Source organism: Vipera berus (assembly GCF_964194415.1).
Source record: "Vipera berus genome assembly, chromosome: Z".
Taxonomy (NCBI): Eukaryota; Metazoa; Chordata; class Lepidosauria; order Squamata; family Viperidae; genus Vipera; species Vipera berus.
In genome coordinates this window covers 13,978,118-14,000,121 of record NC_138205.1, presented here as the reverse complement: position 1 = coordinate 14,000,121, position 22,004 = coordinate 13,978,118, and the positions used below count along the sequence as shown (strand labels likewise).

Sequence of the window (22,004 nt, the reverse complement as noted above, 5' to 3'; positions counted from 1 at the left end):
ATATATATATATATATATATATATATATATATATATATATATATATATATATATTACTGAGCCCAAGATTTATGTTGCTAAGTGAGAAATTTGTTCAGTGAGTTTTGCCCCATTTTATGGCTTTTCTTGCCACATTTCTTAAGTCAATTACTGCACTTGTTAAGCTAGCAACACGGTTGTTAAATGAATCCGGCTTTCCCATTAAGTACGGGCAGTCCTCGACTTACAACCACAATTGAGCCCCAAATTTCTGTCACTAAGCAAGGCAGTTGTTAAACGAGTTTTGCCCTGTTTTATGACCTTTTTGCCACAGTTAAGTGAATCACTGCAGTTGTTAATTGAGATTTCCACATTTCTTTCTGAGGAGCATTTTCACTATGTAATAACAGAGTCAGAAGGGACCTTGGAAGTGATCTGGTCCAATCCTTTGCTCAAGCCTAGACCATTCCAGATAAATGGCCATCCAGTCTCTTCTTAAAAACCTCCAGTGTTGGAGCATTCATCACCTCTGGAGGCAGGTTGTTCCACTGGTTAATTGTTCTCACTGTTAGGAAATTTCTCCTTAGTTCTAGGTCGCTTCTCTCTCTGATTAGTTTCCATCCATTGTTTCTTGTCCTGCCTCCCGGTGCTTTGCAAAATAGATTGACACACACACCCCTCTTCACATTCACATTCTTCTTGCCTACACATAATTTTTGATTGCATTCCAAATCAAACTGCTCTTTATCCAAAGAAGCTTAAGCACTTATGTAACAATAACAAGTTTTGTCTAGATGTTATGGACTGTAATTCCCCCCCCCAATCCCTTGTCACTGGTTATGCTTGCTGGTGTAATGGGAACCCACAGCTGGTGCCCCCCAAGACACCTATCTCCTCCTTCAAATAATTGGTTCTAGCCTCCAACGAGAGACCAGAGGTAGGGAAGCGGTAGAACAGTTGTGTCTCAATCTCGGACTTCAACTCCCAGAGTTCCCCACCCATTAGGCCCGTGGTGGCGATCCTATCGCACGCGTGCCACAGGTGGCACGCAGAGCCCTCTCTGTGGGCACGCGTGCCGTCGCCCCAGTTCTAGGCCTTCAGCTGGGTTTTATAAAACCTTTTCGCTTTAGGCTTCTGCCACTGTGTGCAAAAAAAAATATGATTCAATCAATGAATTTCAACTCGCGGGGGGAAAAAATGATCTTGCAAAGTTGGAATTGGTTGATTGAACTTTTTAGTCCCACCCAGTCTGCCTTTACCATCGCAGCCACGCCCACCCAGTGGGCCACTCCCACCCAGTGGGCCACGCGTACCCGGCACCCAACGATAAATAAGTGGGTTTTGGGTTGCAGTTTGGGCACTCGGTCTCTAAAAGGTCCGCCATCACTGCATTAGGCAGATGAAGTCCACGCCTCATTGCTGAGGTTGAGAAACACTGCTATAGAGAGCAAGCGAGATGATTTTGATAGAGATATACAGAAGCTGTTCCCTAGTCAAAAGTGGCTGAAGTGTTATGAAGTCCAGAACATCCAGATAACATTCAGAAATATCTCAGAGAGACCGCCTTCTTAATATACTGAACTCTAAGAAGGAGGCGTCTATGGAGATTCTCACGGTCACGGTTGTCCCAAAGGTGCTATTTCCAAAAAAACCAACTGGCCTTTCTTGTTTTTCTTTTTTCTTTGAAAACGTTTCACTTCTCATTCAAGACGCTTGAGCTGAAGAAGCTTCTTGGATGAAAAGTGAAACGTTTTCAAAGGGAAAAAAAAAAGAAATGGCCTGCGTAGCAAGGCTGACAAAAACTCATGAAATAGCTAGATTCCAAACGTTCCTTTTACTGAACTGGCAGTCCCAAAGCTAGCCCATTATTTTTTATTTAGAAAATTTATATAGCAATAGCACTCAGCCTTATCCTGTATATCTCTTCATATAGCTGCCTACTTGCTCACAGTGACTCTAGGTGGCTTACAAACAATAGAAATAGTAGTCCTTGTTATTCCTGATATGGTATGAGTATCATATGTAACCATGATTTATGATTCTATGACCTATCACTTTTTTTTTGTCTGATTGAGAGCTTATGCACCAGAGACAAATTCCTTGTGTGTCCAATCACACTTGGCCAATAAAGAATTCTAGTTTAGTCTAGTCTAGTCTAGTCTAGTCTAGTCCATTCCATTCCATTCCATCTCCTATTCTATTCTATTCTTCTATTCTATTCTATTCTATTCTATTCTATTCTATTCTATTCTATTCTATTCTATTCTATTCTTTACAAAATGTCTAGTATTTTTAAAATCAAGGTAGCCCCAGTGCAATTCTAAAAGAGGTGGAAAGAAGAAAGGTCAGAAAAAGGGGAACAGGCAAACTGAAATACCAATTCCTAAAGTTTCCAGTTATTATATGTCAGGAGGGATGAAAAAAAAATCCATCTTGTCTCAAATAGCCAACCTAGAGGAAAGCATAACCAAAATGGCTGTGAGTTTCAATGGAGTAGCGGATGGACTTCCTTTGATCCTGATCTCTGTCTGAACATTCCCATTGTTGCCTTTTATCAGACAATCTTGACAAAAATCCCAATTCACGCCTAATTGTATCATGACAAAATAAAGCATCTTCTAATCACGTGCTACTTTGTTATTTCAAAAAACAGAATGAGATTAAAACAGGGTTGCAAGCAAAGGAACGTGTATGCATTGTGGAATGTTTTAGTTAATACATGTTCTGTTTTGATTTACAGTTTTGAAATATGCGCATAGATAAACGATGGGATGGAGTAAGTTGGCATATAATCAAAATGTTACTATAGCCAAAGGCCAGCAAGACAATGAGATAATTAACTGATATGGGAGACAATCTTCAAGATGTCCTCATCTGCTGCATTCTTGAGGCTAGATAACAAAATTTAGTGACCTGATAAATCTCAAAGGTTTTTTTAGTAGGAAAACTATGTAATAATCATCTGCCTGCTCTGGCATTACTTACAAAAAAAGGAGAGATTAATATCTAGCACTAGTGTAAAAATTGTATGTATATACACAGATATATAAGTGAAAGTTGTAGCAAGATTAGCAATACAAGACAAAAAAAAGGTCTAAGCAAAGTACAATGCCAATATTTAAAGGAATCAGAGGGGTTGTGTTTTCACAGAAGCTGCAGCAAATGAAAAATTAACCTTGTCTGAAATTTGTGTAAATGTTTATTTAGACAGAACAAACTTACGATGGTAATACAGGTAGCCCTTGATTTATGACCAGTCTCTTAGGAATTGTTCGAAGTTACGACAAAACCCTCAAAAGCTAGTCATGACCCAGTTTCAAGTTCTGACATCACCACCACCCCTCTTTTGTGGTCCTGTGACTGTGTTTTGGTCACTTGGCACCCAGCCTGCATTTACTGAGTCAACCTTGAGCCTGGTGGGACGCGAACCTGCACTAATTGCAGGCAGCTGGTGTTACTTAAGGAGGCATTAGCCCACTGCTCCACCAAGGCTCTTTGAATGGTCCCTAAGTGTTGTAAGTCGAGGACTACCCGGTATAAACAGGTGCGATACAAATGTCAACCCAGGGACATTTTCTTAAGGAGGGCTCCCTTGGTGCCCTCTCTCAGCTTGGTTGTTTTCTTGCAGATGTTTCATTTACCCTAACTAGGCAACCTCATCAGTGCTAGCTAGGGTAACGAAACGTCTGCAAGAAAAGAAGCAAGCTCAGAGAGCACCAAGGGAGCCCTCCAAGCACCAAACCCATTTCAGCCCTGAGCTACAAATATTTTCCTTCATTGGCACCATAGCTGGGTGAAATGGGAAAAATTTGCCTGCAGGCACACTTCCACCAAAGAACATTTTTTTTCTTCCTGCACAAAATGCCTAAGGCAGCTGTGCCCTGCCTACCAGTGTCAGGTACAAACCTCCAAACAGCTGCACAGCTGGATGGAAAATAGCCCAGGAAAGCGGGCGGAAAAACGACCACGGCTCACGATTACAGACGCACACCGGACGAGCCCTGATGATGTTTGTTACCTAGTTAGGGTAATGAAACGTCTGCAAGAGAAACAAGCAAGCTCAGAGCCGCACCTCGTGTCAACCCTGAGCTGCGAATATTCACCGGTAGATTTTTCTTTTTAATAATAATAATGATAAGTTGGAAGGGACCTTGGAGGTCATCTAGTCAAACCCCCTGCTGAGGCAGGAAACCCTATACCATTTCAGACAAATGGCTGTCCAGTCTCTTCTTAAAAACTTCCAGTGTTGGAGCATTCACCACTTCTGGAGGCAGGTTGTTCCACTGGTTAGTTGTTCTAACTGTCAGGAAGTTTCTCCTTAGTTCTAGGTTGCTTCTCTCCTTGACTAGTTTCCATCCGTTGCTTCTTGTCCTGCCTTCAGGTGCTTTGGAGAATAGCTTGACTCCCTCTTCTTTGGGGCAACCCCTGAGATATTGGAACACTGCTATCATGTCACCCCTCACCCTTCTCTTCATTAAACTACACATACCCAATTCCAGCAACCGTTCCCTATATGTTTTAGCCTCCAGTCCCCCAATCATCTTTGTTGCTCTTCTCTGTACCCTTTCTAGAGTCTCGACATCTTTTTGACATCGTGGTGACCAAAACTGGATGCAGTATTCCAGGTGTGGCCTTACCAAGGCATTGTAAAGTGGTATTAGTACTTCACGTGATCTTGATTCTGTCCCTCTGTTAATGCAGCCTAGCACTGTGTTGGCTTTTTTGGCAGCTGCAGCACACTGCTGGCTTATATTTAAGTGATTGTCCACTAGGACTCCGAGATCCCCCTCACAGTTACTACTATTGAGCAAGGTACCACCGTCCTATACTATACCTGTGCATTTGATTTTTCCTGCCTAAACGTAGAACCTTACTTTTTTCACAACTGAATTTCATTTTGTTAGATAGTGCCCAGTGTTCGAGTCTCTCCAGATCCTCCTGTATCTTAAGCCTATCTTAAGCGCCTTTGGGTGAAACGGGGCTCAGTTCTGGCGCCAGCTCCGTTTCCTCAGCAAAGGGGAACAAAACGTTGAAAGAGGCTGATAAACCAGCAGTTCCGAGGCAGCCGTGGGTCCTCCCTTTTCCGGAGACCGGATCAGGAAGACCCGCTGAAAGGAGAGAAATCGAAACGATATTTTTTTTTCTCTCTCTCTCTTTCCCATTTCTAATTTCCTCCCCCCCTTTCCACTTCAAACCGGCTGGTGGTTCGCGGCTCATCCCGACGGACGGGGCGCGGCGAACATGGCCAAATCCATCCAGCAATGCCTGGAGGAGACGCTGGAGGATCTGACGGAGGACGAGCTCCAAGAGTTCAAAGCCAACCTCCACGAATTCCCGGTCAAACCGGCCTACGACAATATCCCCCGCGGACGGCTGCAGAAGGCGGACGCGCTGGATCTGAGCGACCTCCTGCTCGACTTTTACACCGAGGATTACGCCCCGGAGGTGGCAGCCGCGGTGCTGAGACGCTCCAACTGCAGACCGCAAGCCGAAAACCTTGTGGCTCTTTGTGGAATTGGTAAGGAAGGGCTGTGTGTTTGTGTGTGTGTGTGTGTGTGTGTGTGTGTGGTGGCAGCCGCGGTGCTGAGACGCTCCAACTGCAGACCGCAAGCCGAAAACTTGTGGCTCTTTGTGGAATTGGTAAGGAAGGGGTGTGTGTGTGTGTGTGTGTGTGTGGAGGGAGGGGGTGATAGCCAAATCCGGCTTCAAGATGAGGACCTCGGTATGGTTAGACCCCAATTTATTCCCGAGACGAGGGAGATCTTTTAAATTACAATTTATTTGAAACGTTTCGACTAAAAAGGATTCTCTTATTGATTGATTGGTTGATTGATTGATTGAGAGAGAGAGAGAGAATACAAAGGGGAGAAATCACACCGTCACTTTTTATAGTTTGCCTAATAAAAAAGTACATCAAAAGGTTTTGATTGAGTAGGGCAAAGTCAACTGTCTAGTTCAGGGGTAGGCAACCTCGGCTCTTTTATGACTCGTGGACTTCAACTCCCAGAATTCCTGAGCCAGCTTGGCTGGCTCAGGAATTCTGGGAGTTGAAGTCCACAAGTCATAAAAGAGCCGAGGTTGCCTACCCCTGGTCTAGTTATATCATAAGAATTAAAAACATCCAATAATGTGTGAGCAACTCAGATTGAAAAGAGCATTGTGCTCTGGATAACAGCAAAAGAAACATTGGCCAAGAACGGAACCTTTTTTTCCCCTCCTTCCAGATGTCTGCAATGCTGCTCAGAAACCTGTGCCTCAGCTCAGCACCCACTCAAGACAAGCTGGTGAGTCCCTTAACTTCTCCAACAGTAGGCAGGAATCCACCCGGGTGACTGTTTGCTTAGTACAAATTTAAGCAAATTTCAGTTTCACAACAATATCTGATTTCTCTCTAAAACCCCAAAGAGCGGTAGGGAGATTATATTAAAACCTTGGTAAAGGCAACGTATTTGCATATATTCATAAAACATGCAAAGAAAAATGGGCACCATTTTCTCTTCAGGACCCAGTTTGGGAAATCCATCTCTTCCCATTGTTGAATTAAAAGCCTGATGTGAAAGGTGCTGATTGTGTTGGTCATATTATTTTATAAAGACTCATTTCACCCGTTAGCTTTCACTTCGTACCTTGGATTTATTTTTTCAAAGTTGTTTGTATAGAACCGTGGTGGTGAACCTATGGCACGCGTGCCACTGGTGACACGCAGAGCCCTCTCTGTGGGCACGCGTACTGTCGCCCCAGTCCTAGGCCTTCAGCTGGGTTTTATAAAACCTTTTCGCTTTAGGCCTCTGCTGCCGTGTGCAAAAAAAAAAGATTCAATCAATCATTTCAACTTCTCACGGGGGGAAAAAAAGATCTCGCAAAGTTGGAATTGATTGATTGAACTTTTTAGTCCCATCCAGTCTGCCATTACCACTACAGCCATGCCCACCCAATGGGCCACGCCCACCTGGCACACGACGCTACATAAGTGGGTTTTGGGTTGCAGTTTGGGCACTCGGCCTCTAAAAGGTTCGTCTGGATAACAGCAAAAGAAACATTGGCCAAGAATAATGTCAATGGGTGGGGTTGGGAAGGGGGTGGGTGGGGGGGAGGGGTTGTTTTGTTAAAGATAAAATGTATTGAAAAACTTTTCAATAAAAAAATAATAATGTCAGAATGGATATACAGTAGATAAGATACATTCTCAACATTTCCCATCCTTGAGCTCAATTCAGGTAGTCCTCTACTTACAACGGTTCATTTAGCGACCATTCAAAGTTACGACGACACTGAAAAATGTGGCTTATGACAGCTTTTCACAGTTACGACCTTTGCAGCATCCCCCTAACCATGTGATCAAAATGCAGGTGCTTGGCAACTGGTTCATACTTATGACCGTTGCTGTTGGTCCCAGGGTCATGTGATCCCCTTTTATGACTTTCTAACAAGCAAAGTCAGTGGGGACTTAACAATCAGGCTACTAACTTATCCACTGCAGTGATTCACTTAACTGCAGCAAGAAAGGTCGTAGAAAGGGACAAAACTCAATTAACAAATGTCTCACTTAACAACAGAAATTTGGGGCTCAATTGTGGTCGTAAGTCGAGAATTACCTGCACTCACTTTTGTTCATGGAGGCTTGAGAACAGCTGAAAAATGAAACTCTTATCTAAAAGGGAGGTTTTTCTTCAAGGCTAAAGTTTATGGCAAATCATTTGCTATACATTTTGAAAAGGGCAAATTTAAAATACAAGAAAACCCATGTTAGTTGGCCAGTGTAACAGTACTACAAGAACCATATTGTGAGTATTTCAAAGTCCATGTTGTGTAGCCCTCCGGGGGCGAATTTGGGGCCCGTCAAAGCCTCTCGCTTGATCCAGATCAAGAAGGTGGGCATCTGTTCGGGTTGGTAGTAGAGAAATAATTTGCAGGATCTTATCCCGTGGCCATGTTTGTTGCAAACTGAAGCGCCAGATCTTCCAAAATCACCTTTTGAAATTTTTTCTGGCAAAGCTTCTTCAAAAATGAAACAAGAAAACCTACTAATTTATCAGGCATCCTTTTCCTTTGGTGCCTATGTTAAAAAAAAATCCTGCTGTCTTTCTTTCAATTTCTATAGAAAACATTAAAATCATAGGTATTCAGTAAATTGAATTGAAAAAAGAAACAGCAAGGTGTGCATCTTTTTCCTAAAATACCTTTAAAACGATCATGGCTTCCACTTGCATTTCTTAAAATTTCATGAGCCCTCTTTCTCATTCTCACATATTTTATAATTTTCTTCCTTGGATGTTTATGACCCTTGCTATCTTCTGCAGTTCTTACACAATACAGACCTTTGTCACTAACGTATTCAGTATTACTCAACCATTCCCTAACAAGTTTGAAAGAACATTTTTTAAACTTCTTATAAAAGTCTCACCTTTTTACTTTCACTTATTACATCATTCCATTTATGAACTATGGAACTTTATCTGGCTTTTAATTTTAATCTATTCTCTTGGGAAGCTTGCCTGCAAAGTTTGTGAACAAAATCGCCTTAGAAAGAGCTCCACAAGTTTGAAAGACATTTTTTAAACTTCTTATAAAAGTCTCACCTTTTTACTTTCACTTATTACATCATTTCCTTTCCATTTATGAACTATGGAACTGTATCTGGCTTTTAATTTTATTCTATTCTCTTGGGAAGCTTGCCTGTAAAGTTTGTGAACAAAATCGCTCCCAGAATTCTTGACAATGGCCACTCTGGCTGTGATATTTGGGGTTTTAAAACATTTTTAAAGCATTCTTTTCCTTGTCTGACAATTGTAGTCCAGTTCTGCTCTTTCTAACAATTGGACTACAGTAGAACCAAAATAAACAAAGGGAACAATGCAGTCTTGAAAAACGTATTGGAATGGCACCCACGTTAAGTCTCACTCTTGTGCAGTCTATATGCACTCCCTGAACAGAAAAGTCCCTATGAAAAATTACATACATGCTTGCTGTGCTTGCTACCACTCATTCATAAATAACTGATACAACAGCAATGTGAAATGTAATTTGATTTCCTAGAAACTTTAAGAAGTTTCCTGTATGATTTTTTTAAAAAATGAGAAGCTTCTCTCCCTTTCAAAAAAAAAAAAAAGGTTTACTGCTGTAATTGTCAACTATAGCAGGGGACAAGAGCTGGCATGCTTAGGTAAGAATATCTGGGTTTTTCCCCCAAGCCATTTTCCATACAACATAAGCTGGCCAAGGCAGGGCAATTCAGATGTGTCTCCACAGGAAGGAAGTGGAACAACCCCCTCAGCAGGGGGTTGGACTAGATGACCTCCAAGGTCCCTTCCGACTTATTATTATTATTATTAAGTCAAACTCAAGCAATTAGCCAGCATAAACAAGGATGCTGTTTTTGCACACTTTGTTTCCCATCCCAGTGACTTCTATCTACCACTTCCTCTAAAACACTTCGTTTTTATGTTAGAATATTAGAATTCTACTATTGGAGAAGGACTCAAAATGCTGTTAGAAACCATTAGCTTGCTCTTCCCGTTCCCAAGGCCGCGAGAAATGTTTCTCATTCCGTGCAACTTCCAGATGTGGGGAGTTCAACATCCCAAATGCCGTAGCCAGAAAGGCCATCGCCAAGAATTCTGGAAGTGGATAATCACTCGTCTAAAAGCTGCTCAGGATGGGAAACACTGGCTCTGAGGCAAAGGGAATGAGTTGGCAGCTAATGTAAGACTACCCTGTGAGCATGTACAGAGTTCTTGTCTTCTTGTCATTTCTTGACAGGGAATCAGCCGTCTAGTTCTTCTCACCAGCATTTCATCGACCGGTTCAGGGAGCAGCTGATTCAGCGAACTACCACAGTGGAACAGGTGTTGGATAAATTGCATGGTTCCATCCTAAACGAAGAACAGTATCAAAAAATCTGCTCGCAGGAAACTAATCAGGCAAAAATGCGAGAGCTCTACAAGTTAGTTCCTGGCTGGAACCGCCTGTGCAAAGATCAAATGTACAGTGCACTGGAGGCCATAAATCCATTTCTCATCAAAGACCTAGAAGGGAGATGAAGCAACAAGGAAGATGGAAAATTAAACCATTTTCCTGGAAGCCTGGCATTCTGACGAATTGGCCATTAATGGACTCAGACGCAAATAACATCTACATACAGTGCAAAAGAGATAATCAAAGAGCCAAAAAGAACAAAGCGACCAAAACAGCTCCCTACCAGCAATCAACATCTAGATGAGCATAGATTAACATCAAGATTAACATCAGATCAACAATCAAGAAGTAAACAATATCCTAATCAAGGAACTGCCAGACAAGCTAACAGTAAACAGCCCCACCAAAGACATAGCCCCCTCTTCTTTGTGGCAGCCCCTCATATACTGGAACACTGCTATTATGTCTCACCTATTTCTTCTTTTCTTTAGACTGGCCAAACCCAAGTTCCGCAGTCATTCTTCGTACATTTTGGTCTCCAGGCCTTTGATCATCTTAGTTGCTTTTTCTATATAATTATTATATAGATTGTGTATTGTGTTGTATGTTTAAGGTATGTGAGCTGTCTTGAGCCCATTCACTTCTTGGGGGGGGGATTCCATTAATTAATAAATAAACAAGCATAGACTAGAGAAGATATTAGGTGCGTGTCATGTATGTGTTTCACTTTGAGAGTGGGCAGCTAAATTTCATTTTTGATGTGCGTCGTCGTGCCCACAGTAAAAAATGAAAATAAGGATTATCTTATCTTAAGATATTACTGTGCTGTCGATTGGGCAATTGGATTTTATAAAAGGATGATAACACAACATTAGTTGACATTTTGTGGGGGAGCGATGGCTCAGTGGTTAAAGACGCTGAGCTTGTCAACTGGAAAGCTGACAGCCTGGGTTTGAGTCCCAAGTACCGGGCAATGGCGTGAGCTCCAGTTTCTTGCTCCAACTCCTATCCACCCAACAGTTCGAAAGCATGCAAATGTGACTAGACAAATAAGTACCACTTTAGTGGGAAGGTAATAGCGCACCGTGTGCCTTTGGCATATAGCCATGCTGGTCACATGTGGTGGGTCTCATTACAGGTGGGGATGAGACAGCATACAGGGTGGAGGTACAAAAACTATCCATATGGTGTAGTAACAACAACTTGCACCTGAACATCGGCAAGACGAAAGAGATGGTGCTAGACTTCCGGAGAAAAAAGGAGGAACCTGCCCCACTTTACATCGGGGAGGACTGTGTGGAGAGAGTTTCCTCCTTTAAATTTCTGGGAGTCTACCTCTGTGAAGATCTGACCTGGAAAGTTAATACAACCCAGGTGGCTAGAAAGGCCCAACAGAGGCTCCACTTCCTCAGGGTCTTGCGGAAGAACAGGGTAGAACAACGGCTTATGACCCTCTTTTACTGGTCTACTATAGAGAGTGTCCTCTCGTACGGTATTGTGGTTTGGTATGCTGGTCTGACAGCCGCAGACAGGAAAGTATTACAGAGGGTGGTGAGTACAGCACAAGACATTGTGGGCTGTCCCCTGACACCACTGGATGACCTCGCCAGGGCTCGCTGCCTTGGAAGAGTGAGGAAAATTCTCAGGGATGACTCACACCCTGGACGGTATCTCTTTACTCTCCTACCATCCGGCAGGAGATATAGGAATATAGCCAGCCGTACCAACAGGCTGAAAAACAGCTTTTATCCGTGGGCTGTTAGGCTTTTGAATGAGAAATAACTTTTGTGAATTTTATGCAGAATTGACTTGGGAGGCAGGTGTGTGGTGTAGTTGGTTCACATGGTGTAGTAAGATGGAGGGTTTGTTGTCAATGTGCATTGGGGGGTGGGAGCACAAAGGGAGGCTCAGCTAATCTCAATGTACACATAGTTGTACTTTGACAATAAAGGTTCATTTCATTTCATTTCATAATGCAATATGTCTTCAGACAACACTGGCTGCCTTGGCCTAGAAACAGATGAGAACCGTGCCCTAGAGTCGGACATGAATGGACAGAGAAACCGTTACCTGGTTGACATTTTAGGTAAGCATTCAGAAAAATCAGAACCAGCAACAGCTGCTATTTATATTATCCTGTGTTTCCCCTAAAATAAGACAGGGTTTTATATTAATTTTTGCTCCAAAAGATGCATTAGGGCTTATATTCGGGAAACTATGGTACTAAATGTGTCCGTCTGGCTGACAATCTTAACTGAGGCTTATTTTGGGGTGGGGCTTATACTGTATTACTGTTGTGATTCAGGGTCAGCCTGTGGGTTCGGCAGTTGGGTCGGACGATTCAGAGGAGGAGGAGGGGGGTGTTGGAGAGCCTGCAGAGGACAGTCCTGAGTCTTGACAGAGCCCTCAGCCAGGCCCCTCTCATCTGGTTACTATGCAGACCCAGCTGTGTGAGCCTGACAGCGTGGATGAAGATGACCCAACAGCTGGCCCTGTTCAACGATGCCCAACGCAGGAGGCAGTCAATCAGGAGTAAACAGAGGAAGGCAATGGGGCACCTTGGAAGGAGGCAGAGAGAAGCCACGCCCTGAACTGTTTAAAAGCGGAATGTGTGGGAGGGCTGGTTTGCTGAAGGCAACTGTTTGAATACCTGCTGTTTCATGGTTTGTATTTTGGTTTTGCTCTGTTTGCTCTGTTTTATGTCAATAAATTTGGCAGGCTTAGTTCCAGCCTCTTGCCTTTTTGTAAAGGGGTTGTCCCTGCCTTTTCTGCAGGGCCAGTAGTAGGCTGGAACAGAACAATTATGAGCGTCTGGAAAAAATCATGTTAGGGCTTATTTTCTGGTTGGCTCTTATTTTCTGGGAAACACAGTATTATAATATAAACCAGTGCGTATCAACCTCAACAACTTATGTGGGCTTCATGTCCCAGAAACTGGCTTACAATTAGCCATTCTTTATGTTATCTATTTATGTATTTATTATTTTTAAAAATAACTCCAAGGTGGTGAACGTATCCAAGATATCTTCCTCCTCCTATTTTCTCCATTGGGCTGAGAGAGAGCGACTAGCTTAAAGTTACCCAGCTGAGTTTTGTGATTAAAGCAGGACTAGAACTCACAGTCTCTCATTTTCTAGCCTTGTACCTAAACAGTATAATTTTTGAAGGCATAAAAAAGCTTTTCGGAGCAACCTTTTGCTAAGTACACGTTTCCTTTTTTTTTAATTACCGGTAAGTGGAGTACAATGTGTTATTATAATACATTGTAATATAATAATACATTGTAACCTGTAAGATTTCAAATGGAATTATTGCTTCATTTATTTATTTGCTTGGGGCAACTCATCGAGGATATCTTTCATCTCTTCTCATTTCACAATGGAACTACTGGGCTATCTTATCGTGCCAATTCTGTGTAGAAAATGGTGGGAGGTCAACATAAATTGTGGTTGTATGTGATGACACATTATATTACATCTTATTGACCAATACAGATATACTATACCAAAACAAATTAACAAGCACTCTGATAAATTGATAGATTTGAGAGCCAGTTACAGGCTTTAGTTCTTTTTGGAATCCAGCTTTGATAAATGAAGTAAGAGCCAAAACTTTTTTGCAGCAGCTTCTCTTGGCGTGGAACCCAGACTGAAAAGAAGGGACAACCATATCAACAAGTTGGCATATGCTATTATAAAGTAATTGTTCCAGAGCTTTATAGCAAACATTATACACTAGGACAAACCTGTACACGAGGGCAATTTTTTTTAAAAAAAAATCATAGCTGAATAAGGGTGATGGGTATTTTGAGCCAGCAGATTGGCAGTTGTATTTTTAAACCCTTTGACCTACTGCAAGAGGAAATGAGCTGTCTACAACTGTAGAATAGCAACTGTTGAAAAAATACTTTTAAGAAGAAGAAAACAAAAAACAAAAACTCCAGCATTCTTCTTCTTCCATGAGTCTTTGGTGCTTTCTGAGCTTGGTAGTTTTCTTGCAGACATTTCATAATCCGGACTAGGTCACATCATCAGTGCTAATGTTATCTAGTTTGGGTAATGAAATGTCTGCAAAAAAAACCCACCAAGCTCAGAAAGCACCAAGGATCCTAAAATAGAAATAGAAATACCATAGAAATAGAAATGTTCCTTATTGGCCAAGTGTGATTGGACAGGCAAGTAATTTGTCTCCGGCCCATAAGCTCTCAGTGTGCATACAAGCAACAAGTGATAAATCATGATCATAATCATAAAATACAATAATCATAAATCATAAAATACAACACTCAGTGATACATGGGATACTAAATCAAACCAATCAACATAAATCATAATAGGATCCTAAATAAAAGCAATCCTGAGCGACAAATATTCTCCTTTATCCTTCTTCCTTCTTTGCCCTAGGGTACTGAGATTTGGGTCCATTCCTCTATTCATTCCTCTAGTCCAGGGGTAGGCAACCTCGGCTCTTTTATGACTCATGGACTTCAACTCCCAGAATTCCTGAGTCAGCTGCTGACTCAGGAATTCTGGGAGTTGAAGTCCATGAGTCATAAAAGAGCCGAGGTTGCCTACCCCTGCTCTAGACTATACATTAAAAGTCTCCAAAAATTTATTAAGATTCTGCAGACACTTAAAATTCCCCCATTCTAAAAGGACACATTTAGTTTTTTTGGCAGCTGCAAAAGAGGTAGGGAATCAAGATAAGCAGATTTCCTCCAGGAAGCTGTGCCATCTAAATACTTCTCCTGTTGAATTTCTGCCGGTTGTATATTTTATATATATATAAAAAAGGCTGTTCTCATTCTTCGTAATGCATCCGAAGCAAACTCCTCATTTCCCCGGAACCCCGGTCTGTGGGAACGGCCAGAATTTGGCCTCCCAAGAATTTGGTTTCTCAGCCTTCAGCTTTCCCAACCCCCCTTAACTGGCCTTCACGTGGGTTACAGTGCAGAGCATACTCTCCTGGCTCACGGGCAGGCTGGCATGTGGGAGGTTTGGGAAACGCTATGATAAAGCTTTCACATATAGCGTTAGTATCTTGTTTTTGTATGATCTCATAGGCTCCTGAGAAGTTCTCACTATGTATGTATCCAATTATCTATGTATCCAATTATGTATCCTATGTTGTATGAGACTGATGGAGTTTTTTGTAACGTTGGAGGTGAATAAAAGTTCAGCGGGCAGTGCTCAAGGAGGTTTTTTTGTGGAGACGAGGCTGCCTGGCTGGTTCAGAGCAACCCTATCGACCAGGGTCTGAATTCTTTTCCCTTCGAATTCTTTGCCCTTCGTCTGAATTCCTTTCCCTTCGTCTGAATTTCTTTCCCCTTCAACGGTCCTTATCTAGAGTGTTTCATTTGGTTTCCTAGCAACCGTCCCCAAGATTCCCTCCCGCCCCTCTCTAATTCCCCCCCCCGCATCATGTGAACTTCAAGGATATGACGTCATCACTGGGTTCCCTCTATCATTCTGTAGGCATTACCTATTTGCAAAGCCGCAGGATTGTTATAACTGTCTGGTGTTTTGCAACTGCTCTTTGATTGTGCCTTAGGAAAAGAAAAAGAAAAGTGTGAGGATTTCGCAAAATCCATTTCCCAGGATACGAGGACGATCTTGAGATGGAAAGGGAGCATTTAGGAGGGACGCAAGAAAGGGAGAAATCCAGAGACAAAGGTAAGAAGAAAGAGCCCATCTAATGAGCCTGAAGCCATTGGAAGCGGAGCGGAGAAAACAGACAGACGCTGCCGATTTCTTTTATGCGAGGTTATAACCTCTGAAAATAAGGGATCAGTTTTAAGAGCTCCATTCTGTCTACGCAAGGCAAAATCACCGAGCAAGCTGGTGCAATTTATTAGTATCCAAATTATGCAAGATTTTTTTTTAGTTATATGAGACTCTTCTGCAGGCTCGTTGTGTACAGCTTGAAAACTTGATGTAGTCTTGAAAAAGCCAAGAAAGTGGAAATCAGAATAATATTTGGCTCTGTATATCAGAACTAGGTTTTAAGCTGTATAACTGGCAGGAAGGCATTTGGGGGAGTTGAGAAATGAGGAAGTGAGACAGACAGTGGAGATGGAAGGGATATTTTAAAACAGGAGTGTTTTAAACAAAGATGACAGGCAGCGCATTAATTTATTCATATATTATGTTTTTTTAATTTATGCTCTCCATATGGGGTTACAATTCTTTCTTTCTACTGATTCTGTACCACAATGGAAGAACAATTGGCTGGTTAGAAAAGCTGAACCATAGGAAAACATTTAAGTAGATTATTTAGTTGCCCAAGGCTCCAGCATGCCAGGAATTGCAAAGATGCAGCTGTTTGAAATCTGCAAATTTTTCTGTTTCCTCTTTTGAAACCTGCCCCTGTTTGCTGCACTATGCTAAAAAGATTCAGGATTGGGAATGATTCTTAGCATCTGCTTGTTTAATTGCTACACTAAAGGCTCCCCCCCACCCCCCAAGCTCTATAAATTAAATTCTGCAGGCTGAGTGCTCAACTTGCATTCAGCTTCCAACCAGCCCAATGAACATCTCAAGGCCAGGTAGCAGCTGCCTTCAGCCACAGATGAATTGAATTTCATAGCTAGTGATAGCATGATGCACTGGGCCACAAGCTGGTATATCACGTTAGCCTGCCATGCAATGTAGCGGTTCACTCTTGTGCAGACCCAGAAAATTTGACTGGGCCAATCTAAGTTGTGTTACGAAGCGATGCCACACACTGCCTGCCTTCTGATTACTGTAAAAAGAATCTGCCATGTTGAGATGCGCTTTCTGCAGTTCTGTTTTCTGTTATTTGGATTTATGTTCTCAATGAAGGATTCCTAGTTACAAGATTCCCTGTCTGCCTTGTGCTTTCTACAAGTGAAAAACAATATATGGATTTGTAGAAAGATTATGGGAGTGGTTAGAATATTTGTAGCTCAGGGTTGAATTGTGAGGTCCTTGGTGCTCTCTGAGCTGAGTGGTTTTCTTGCAGATGTTTCATTACCTAAGTAGATAACATCCTCAGTGCAGAATCACAGAATAACACAATTGGAAGGGATCTTGGAGGTTTTCTAATCCAAGCAGGAAACCCCTATACCTGGGGTAGGCAACCTTGGCTCTTTTATGACTCGTGGACTTCAACTCCCAGAATTCCTGAGCCACCCATGCTGAGGGGAAAGGGAGAGGTTTCCAAGCTGAGCCATGCTGGCTCAGGAATTCTGGGAGTTGAAGTCCATGAGTCATAAAAGAGCTAAGGTTGCCTACCCCTGGACTATACCATTTCAGGCAAATGGTTGTCTAGTGTCTTCTTAAAAGTCTCCAGTGTTGGAGCAACCACAACTTCTGGAGGCAAGTTGTTCCACGGATTAATTGTCAAGATATTTCATCTTAGTTTTAGGTTCTCTCCTTGATGAATTTCCATCCATGGCTTCTTGTCCTGCCTTCAGGTGCTATAGAGAATTCCTTGATTCCCCTCTTCTGTGTGGCAGTCCCTTAGATATTGGGACACTGCTATCAGTGCACTGATAATGAAACAAAATTTCATTGATTTTAATGAAATTGGTAATGAAATGTCTGCAAGAAAGCCACCAAGCTCAAAGAGCACTAAGGACTCCACAAGGTCATGGGAGCTACAACATCTATAATCCCCAGTGATCTGAGCCAGTAGACGTACTGGCTGGTGTTGTGGAAAGTGCAGCCCATCATATCTGGAGAAGGTTGTTTTAGCATTCCTTGCTTATTAAAAAGAGAGGCATCAGACTGACCTCCTCCCAAATATGCCCCACATTTAGGACAACATGGGATTTGGGCCACTGAAAACTGGGGTGGAAGGTTTGAGTGAAAAGATCCCAGGGTGTCAAGGGAGCAAGTGTGTCACTGACAGCTGTTTTGGATACGAGATTACTTTCCATGCAGAAAATGGCTCCAGTTAGGAGAAAGTGATATCTGTATACAGCTACTCCTTGACTTATGACAACAAGGCAGTTGTGATTTTTTTGCCCCATTTTACAACCTTTTTTGCAGCAGTTGTTAGAATGACTGCAGCTGTTAAGAGAATCATGCGGTCACTAAGCCAATCTGGCTTCCCCCATTGACTTTGCTTGTCGGAAGCCAGCAGAATAGAATAGAATAGAATAGAAACTTTACTGTCACTTTAAATGTACACTAATCAGCATACATTAAAATGAAATTTCGTTCCATTCAGCTATCAAAAAACCCATTACGCATATACCCATATACATACGCGTATATGACACAGAGAAACATCACAGTCCACTTCGAATGTATAAATATACATGGCAAAAAAAAAGAATCCTGCAAATTTACAAGATGGATGGCATAAGGAGCAAAGCTGTTACAGAATCTAGTAGCTTTGCTATAAATACTTAGAAACCTCCTCCCAGAGAGAACTAACAGGAACAGACTGTGAAGTGGGTATGTGGTGTCCCTAACAATGCTTTGAGCTGTAAGCACGTAACACTTATAAGCAGTATCCTGAATAACGGGAAGTGAGTGTTCTATAATCTTTTCAGCTGTCCTTACCACCCTCTGTATGGACTGTCTATCTGAGGCACTGCTACCACCAAACCAAACAGTGATGCAGTTGGTTAAAACGCTCTCAGTTGTACCTCTGTAAAAAGTGGCCAGGACAGAAGGAAGAAGATGTGCTGGGAGGGTTACAAATGGGATTGCATGACCCCGGGATAGTGCAACTGTCATCAATTCATGCCAGTTGCCAAGCATTCGAATGTTGATCACGTGACCATGGGGTTGCCGCAATGTTTGTTAAGTGTGAAAACTGGTCGTAAGTCACTTTGTTCAGTGCCTTTGTAACCTCGCACGGTCGCTAACTGAGTGGCTGTAAGCTGAGAACTATTTGTACTCTTTTTTTCCTACTCTCTGCAGGTGTTGAGATTGGAAGTCTTCTTGAGATGGAAGATCTCCAGATGGAAGCCCCAGAGGGAGGACTAGAGAAGCAGGGCCTAGAAGCCACTCTGAGCCTGGAGCAGAGAGGATTAATGCTGGGGAGTATGGAGAGAGAAGAAAGACCAAGAGGGGTCCTTGATGCAGGCTGGAAAGAGCAGGCAGAGCTTGAAGACCCCGATAACTTTTCAAGAGCTGAGGATTGCCAAAACCAGGCCAAAGTAGAAGACCAGAGGTGGAGAAGCCAGGTGAGAAGACGCCGGATGAAAGAGGTTTCCCAGGATCCTCCAGGTTTCATCAACCTCCTGGGGATCCTGGAACCCCCACCTGCTCTTCCACCCACCGCACCCCACAGAGTAGTGAACAAACCCTTCCATTGCACGGAGTGTGGGAAGAGTTTCTCGCAGAGCTCCGTGCTCATCGAGCACCAGAGAATCCACACAGGCGAGAGGCCCTTCGTGTGCAACGTGTGCGGAAAACGGTTCTCCCAGAGCTCCACCCTGATGGGCCACCAGAGGATCCACACAGGCGAGAAGCCGTTCGCTTGCCCTGAGTGCGGACGGGGCTTCAGCCGCAGCTCCGCTCTGACTGAGCACCAGCGCACCCACACGGGAGAGACCCCCTTCCCCTGCCGGGAGTGCGGAAAGGCCTTCAGCCGCACCTCCAACCTGGTGAAGCACTTGCGCACCCACTCGGGCGAGAAGCCGTACAGCTGCGCCCTCTGCGGGAAGCGCTTCTCGCTCAGCTCCAACCTGCTCAAGCACGAGCGCACCCACTCAGGGGAGAAGCCCTTCCCCTGCCCCCTCTGCGGGAAGCGCTTCAAGAAGAAGACCCATCTCGTCTCGCACAACCGGGTCCACACCGGAGAACGGCCCTACCGGTGTGAGCAGTGCGGGAAGTGCTTTTCCCAAAGCTCGTCTCTGATCGAGCACCAGAGGATCCACACTGGGGAGAAGCCCTACAAGTGCCCCCAGTGTGGCCGAGGCTTCTATGTCAACTCCAAACTGGTCAAACACCAGAGAATCCACACGGGGGAGAAGCCCTACGCCTGCTCGGCCTGTGGGAAAACTTTCCGATACAAGCAGCAGTTTCCTCGTCACCTGGCCCACGTCCACCCAGGGGAAGAGCAGGTTTCTGTCCTTAACTTGGGGACCAGTGTTAATATGCTACTCTCCTAGGGTGTGCCCCAGGGCCCGGCAGCTGGCCTTTAAGTACCAGGGCTCCAGTCCCAGTCAGAGGCAGAATCGTTGCCAAGTACGGTGGATTCCCTAGAATAGCATCTTATGCTGAATGGTTAAAGCTGTTTCTGAGATAGTGCCAACTACATCGAGGTAGTCCTCGATGTGTGACCACGATTGGGCCCAGGTCCTCTGCCGCTAAGCAAGACAGCCGTTAAATGAATTTTGCCCCATTTAATGACCTTCCTTGCCACGGTTATTAAATGAATCACTGCAGTTTTTACATTAGTAACACATTTATGAAGTGCATCTGGCTTCCCCATGGACTTTGCTTTGTCGGAAAGTTTCAAGAGGTGATCACGTGACCCCGGAACACTGCAACCGTCATAAATGTGAACCAGCTGCCAAGCATCTGAATTTCGATCATGTGACCCGTGGGGGATGCCACAATGGTCGTAATGGTGAAAAACGGGTCACAGGTCACCTTTTTCACGTAACTTCAGATGGTCAGTAAGCACATGGTTGTAAGTCAAGGACTTACAAGCCATATTTCTACCTTAGTAAATGTCACTAAGTGAATGGGTGGTCCGCTTCATGATTCCACCTGCATGCTCGTTTAAAGGAGCCACTTCCCTAAATTACAGAGTTTTCTTGGGGGGGGATTTATGCAGTATGTCCCTAAGACAGAGTTCAGGCAGCTTCAGAGGGTTTCCATTATAGACGATTCACAATAGTGTCAAGAGCTATCAACTTGACATCTTGTTGCAGGTAGTCCTCAAAGTTACGATAGTGCCCAATAAGAGATGACTGATCGCAGCATTCCAATAATGGTCATGTGATTACAATTCAGTTGCTTGGCAACCAGCCTGTATTTTAAGACGGTTGCTGTGTCCCGGAATTGCATGATTGCCATTTGCAAGCTTCCCAGCTGGCTTCCGACAAAGTTAATGGAGGAAGCCAGATTTGCTTAATGACTGCATGAGTTGCCTAAACAGTCTGGCAAAAAAAGGTTGTAAAATGGGGTGCGGTCATATGATTCACTTAACGACCTCATCAGTTAATAAAAGAACTTCCAGTCCCAATTGTGGCTGCACGTCAAGGACTACCTGTATGTTAACTAACACAATGTAAGTATTCTATTCTGCTACTGGATCAAACTTGTTTTATGTGGAATATGAAACCCAAAGCTAATTACTTTGCTTAACTTTGCTTTTTTGTTACCATACTGGTCAGGGCATAGGCAGGTTTTAGTTTTCCATCTGCTCCGAGAAAAAGTAAAAGGATTTTCTTAGGGTCTTATTTTTGTTGTTGTTCATATTTTGTCGGGAAAGCATAGTAGGATTTTATTTTCTGGGGGGGGGTTGGTTTTTTTGTAACCTGAAGTAAAGGTAAAATTGTACTCTGAACTTCTTTTATTGAGCTAATTACAGTATTATCTAGAAAATATTCATTAACCCTTTAAAGAAGTTTCATTAATATTTACATTATTCAGATGGCATATTTATGATAACTACACAACACACACACACACACACACACACACACACCACAAACTGACATAAAACTCCATACTGATCTTCCAGCAGTTCTCATTCAAAGTAATTCCTTTCATTGCCGGACTGTAAAATTATGTCTGAGAGCTGAGACATTTTGACTATCGATTGGATTTTAGAATAACTATAAAAACTTATAAATGCCCTTTTATCATTATGGAACAGACCAATCTTTTTAGAGGTGTGACTGTTCGGAATCTATAGGATTGCTCACTTTTTCTGCTGATGACTCGTACAAGATCCATTTCAGGCTCTGTGTACCCTTTACTACAAAAACCATGGGCGGGAGGAACCATCATTAGTGGTGAGCCTGTGACATCTCATGGACTCATCTCAAGAAGCGAGCAATTAGACAAGGTGGTGATCTCCAAAAGTCACATATGAGCTTCTCATTAATTAAGTCAATCATCAGATCGTTGACAAATTTGGGGGGGGGGGTTGTTAGTCAATGCTCTTGAATTAGCTTC

General features: G+C 43.1%; 2 protein-coding genes across 4 annotated transcripts; both read left to right on the top strand.

Moving 5' to 3' along the window:
* The first annotated feature begins 5,169 nt into the window (after window positions 1-5,169).
* On the top strand, window positions 5,170-12,309 carry LOC308677281 (apoptosis-associated speck-like protein containing a CARD). 3 transcript variants are annotated; one of them, XM_081343541.1, is made up of 3 exons: window positions 5,170-5,497; window positions 6,204-6,263; window positions 11,885-12,309. In XM_081343541.1, the coding sequence occupies exons 1-3, from the start codon at window positions 5,221-5,223 to the stop codon at window positions 12,043-12,045; spliced, it is 498 nt and encodes a 165-aa protein (XP_081199667.1). In that variant the 5' UTR covers window positions 5,170-5,220; the 3' UTR covers window positions 12,046-12,309. The 3 variants fall into 3 exon arrangements, with proteins under 3 accessions (XP_081199667.1, XP_081199665.1, XP_081199666.1); XM_081343539.1 differs by lacking the exon at window positions 11,885-12,309 and adding an exon at window positions 9,739-11,192; XM_081343540.1 differs by lacking the exons at window positions 6,204-6,263; window positions 11,885-12,309 and adding an exon at window positions 9,739-11,192.
* Window positions 12,310-15,374: 3,065 nt separating this feature from the next.
* Window positions 15,375-19,984, top strand: LOC308678656 (uncharacterized protein; the record flags this gene model as incomplete). Its single annotated transcript, XM_081345885.1, has 2 exons — window positions 15,375-15,566; window positions 18,789-19,984. Exons 1-2 carry the CDS (start codon window positions 15,512-15,514, stop codon window positions 19,982-19,984), a joined length of 1,251 nt encoding a protein of 416 aa, XP_081202011.1. The 5' UTR covers window positions 15,375-15,511.
* Window positions 19,985-22,004: the final 2,020 nt, after the last annotated feature.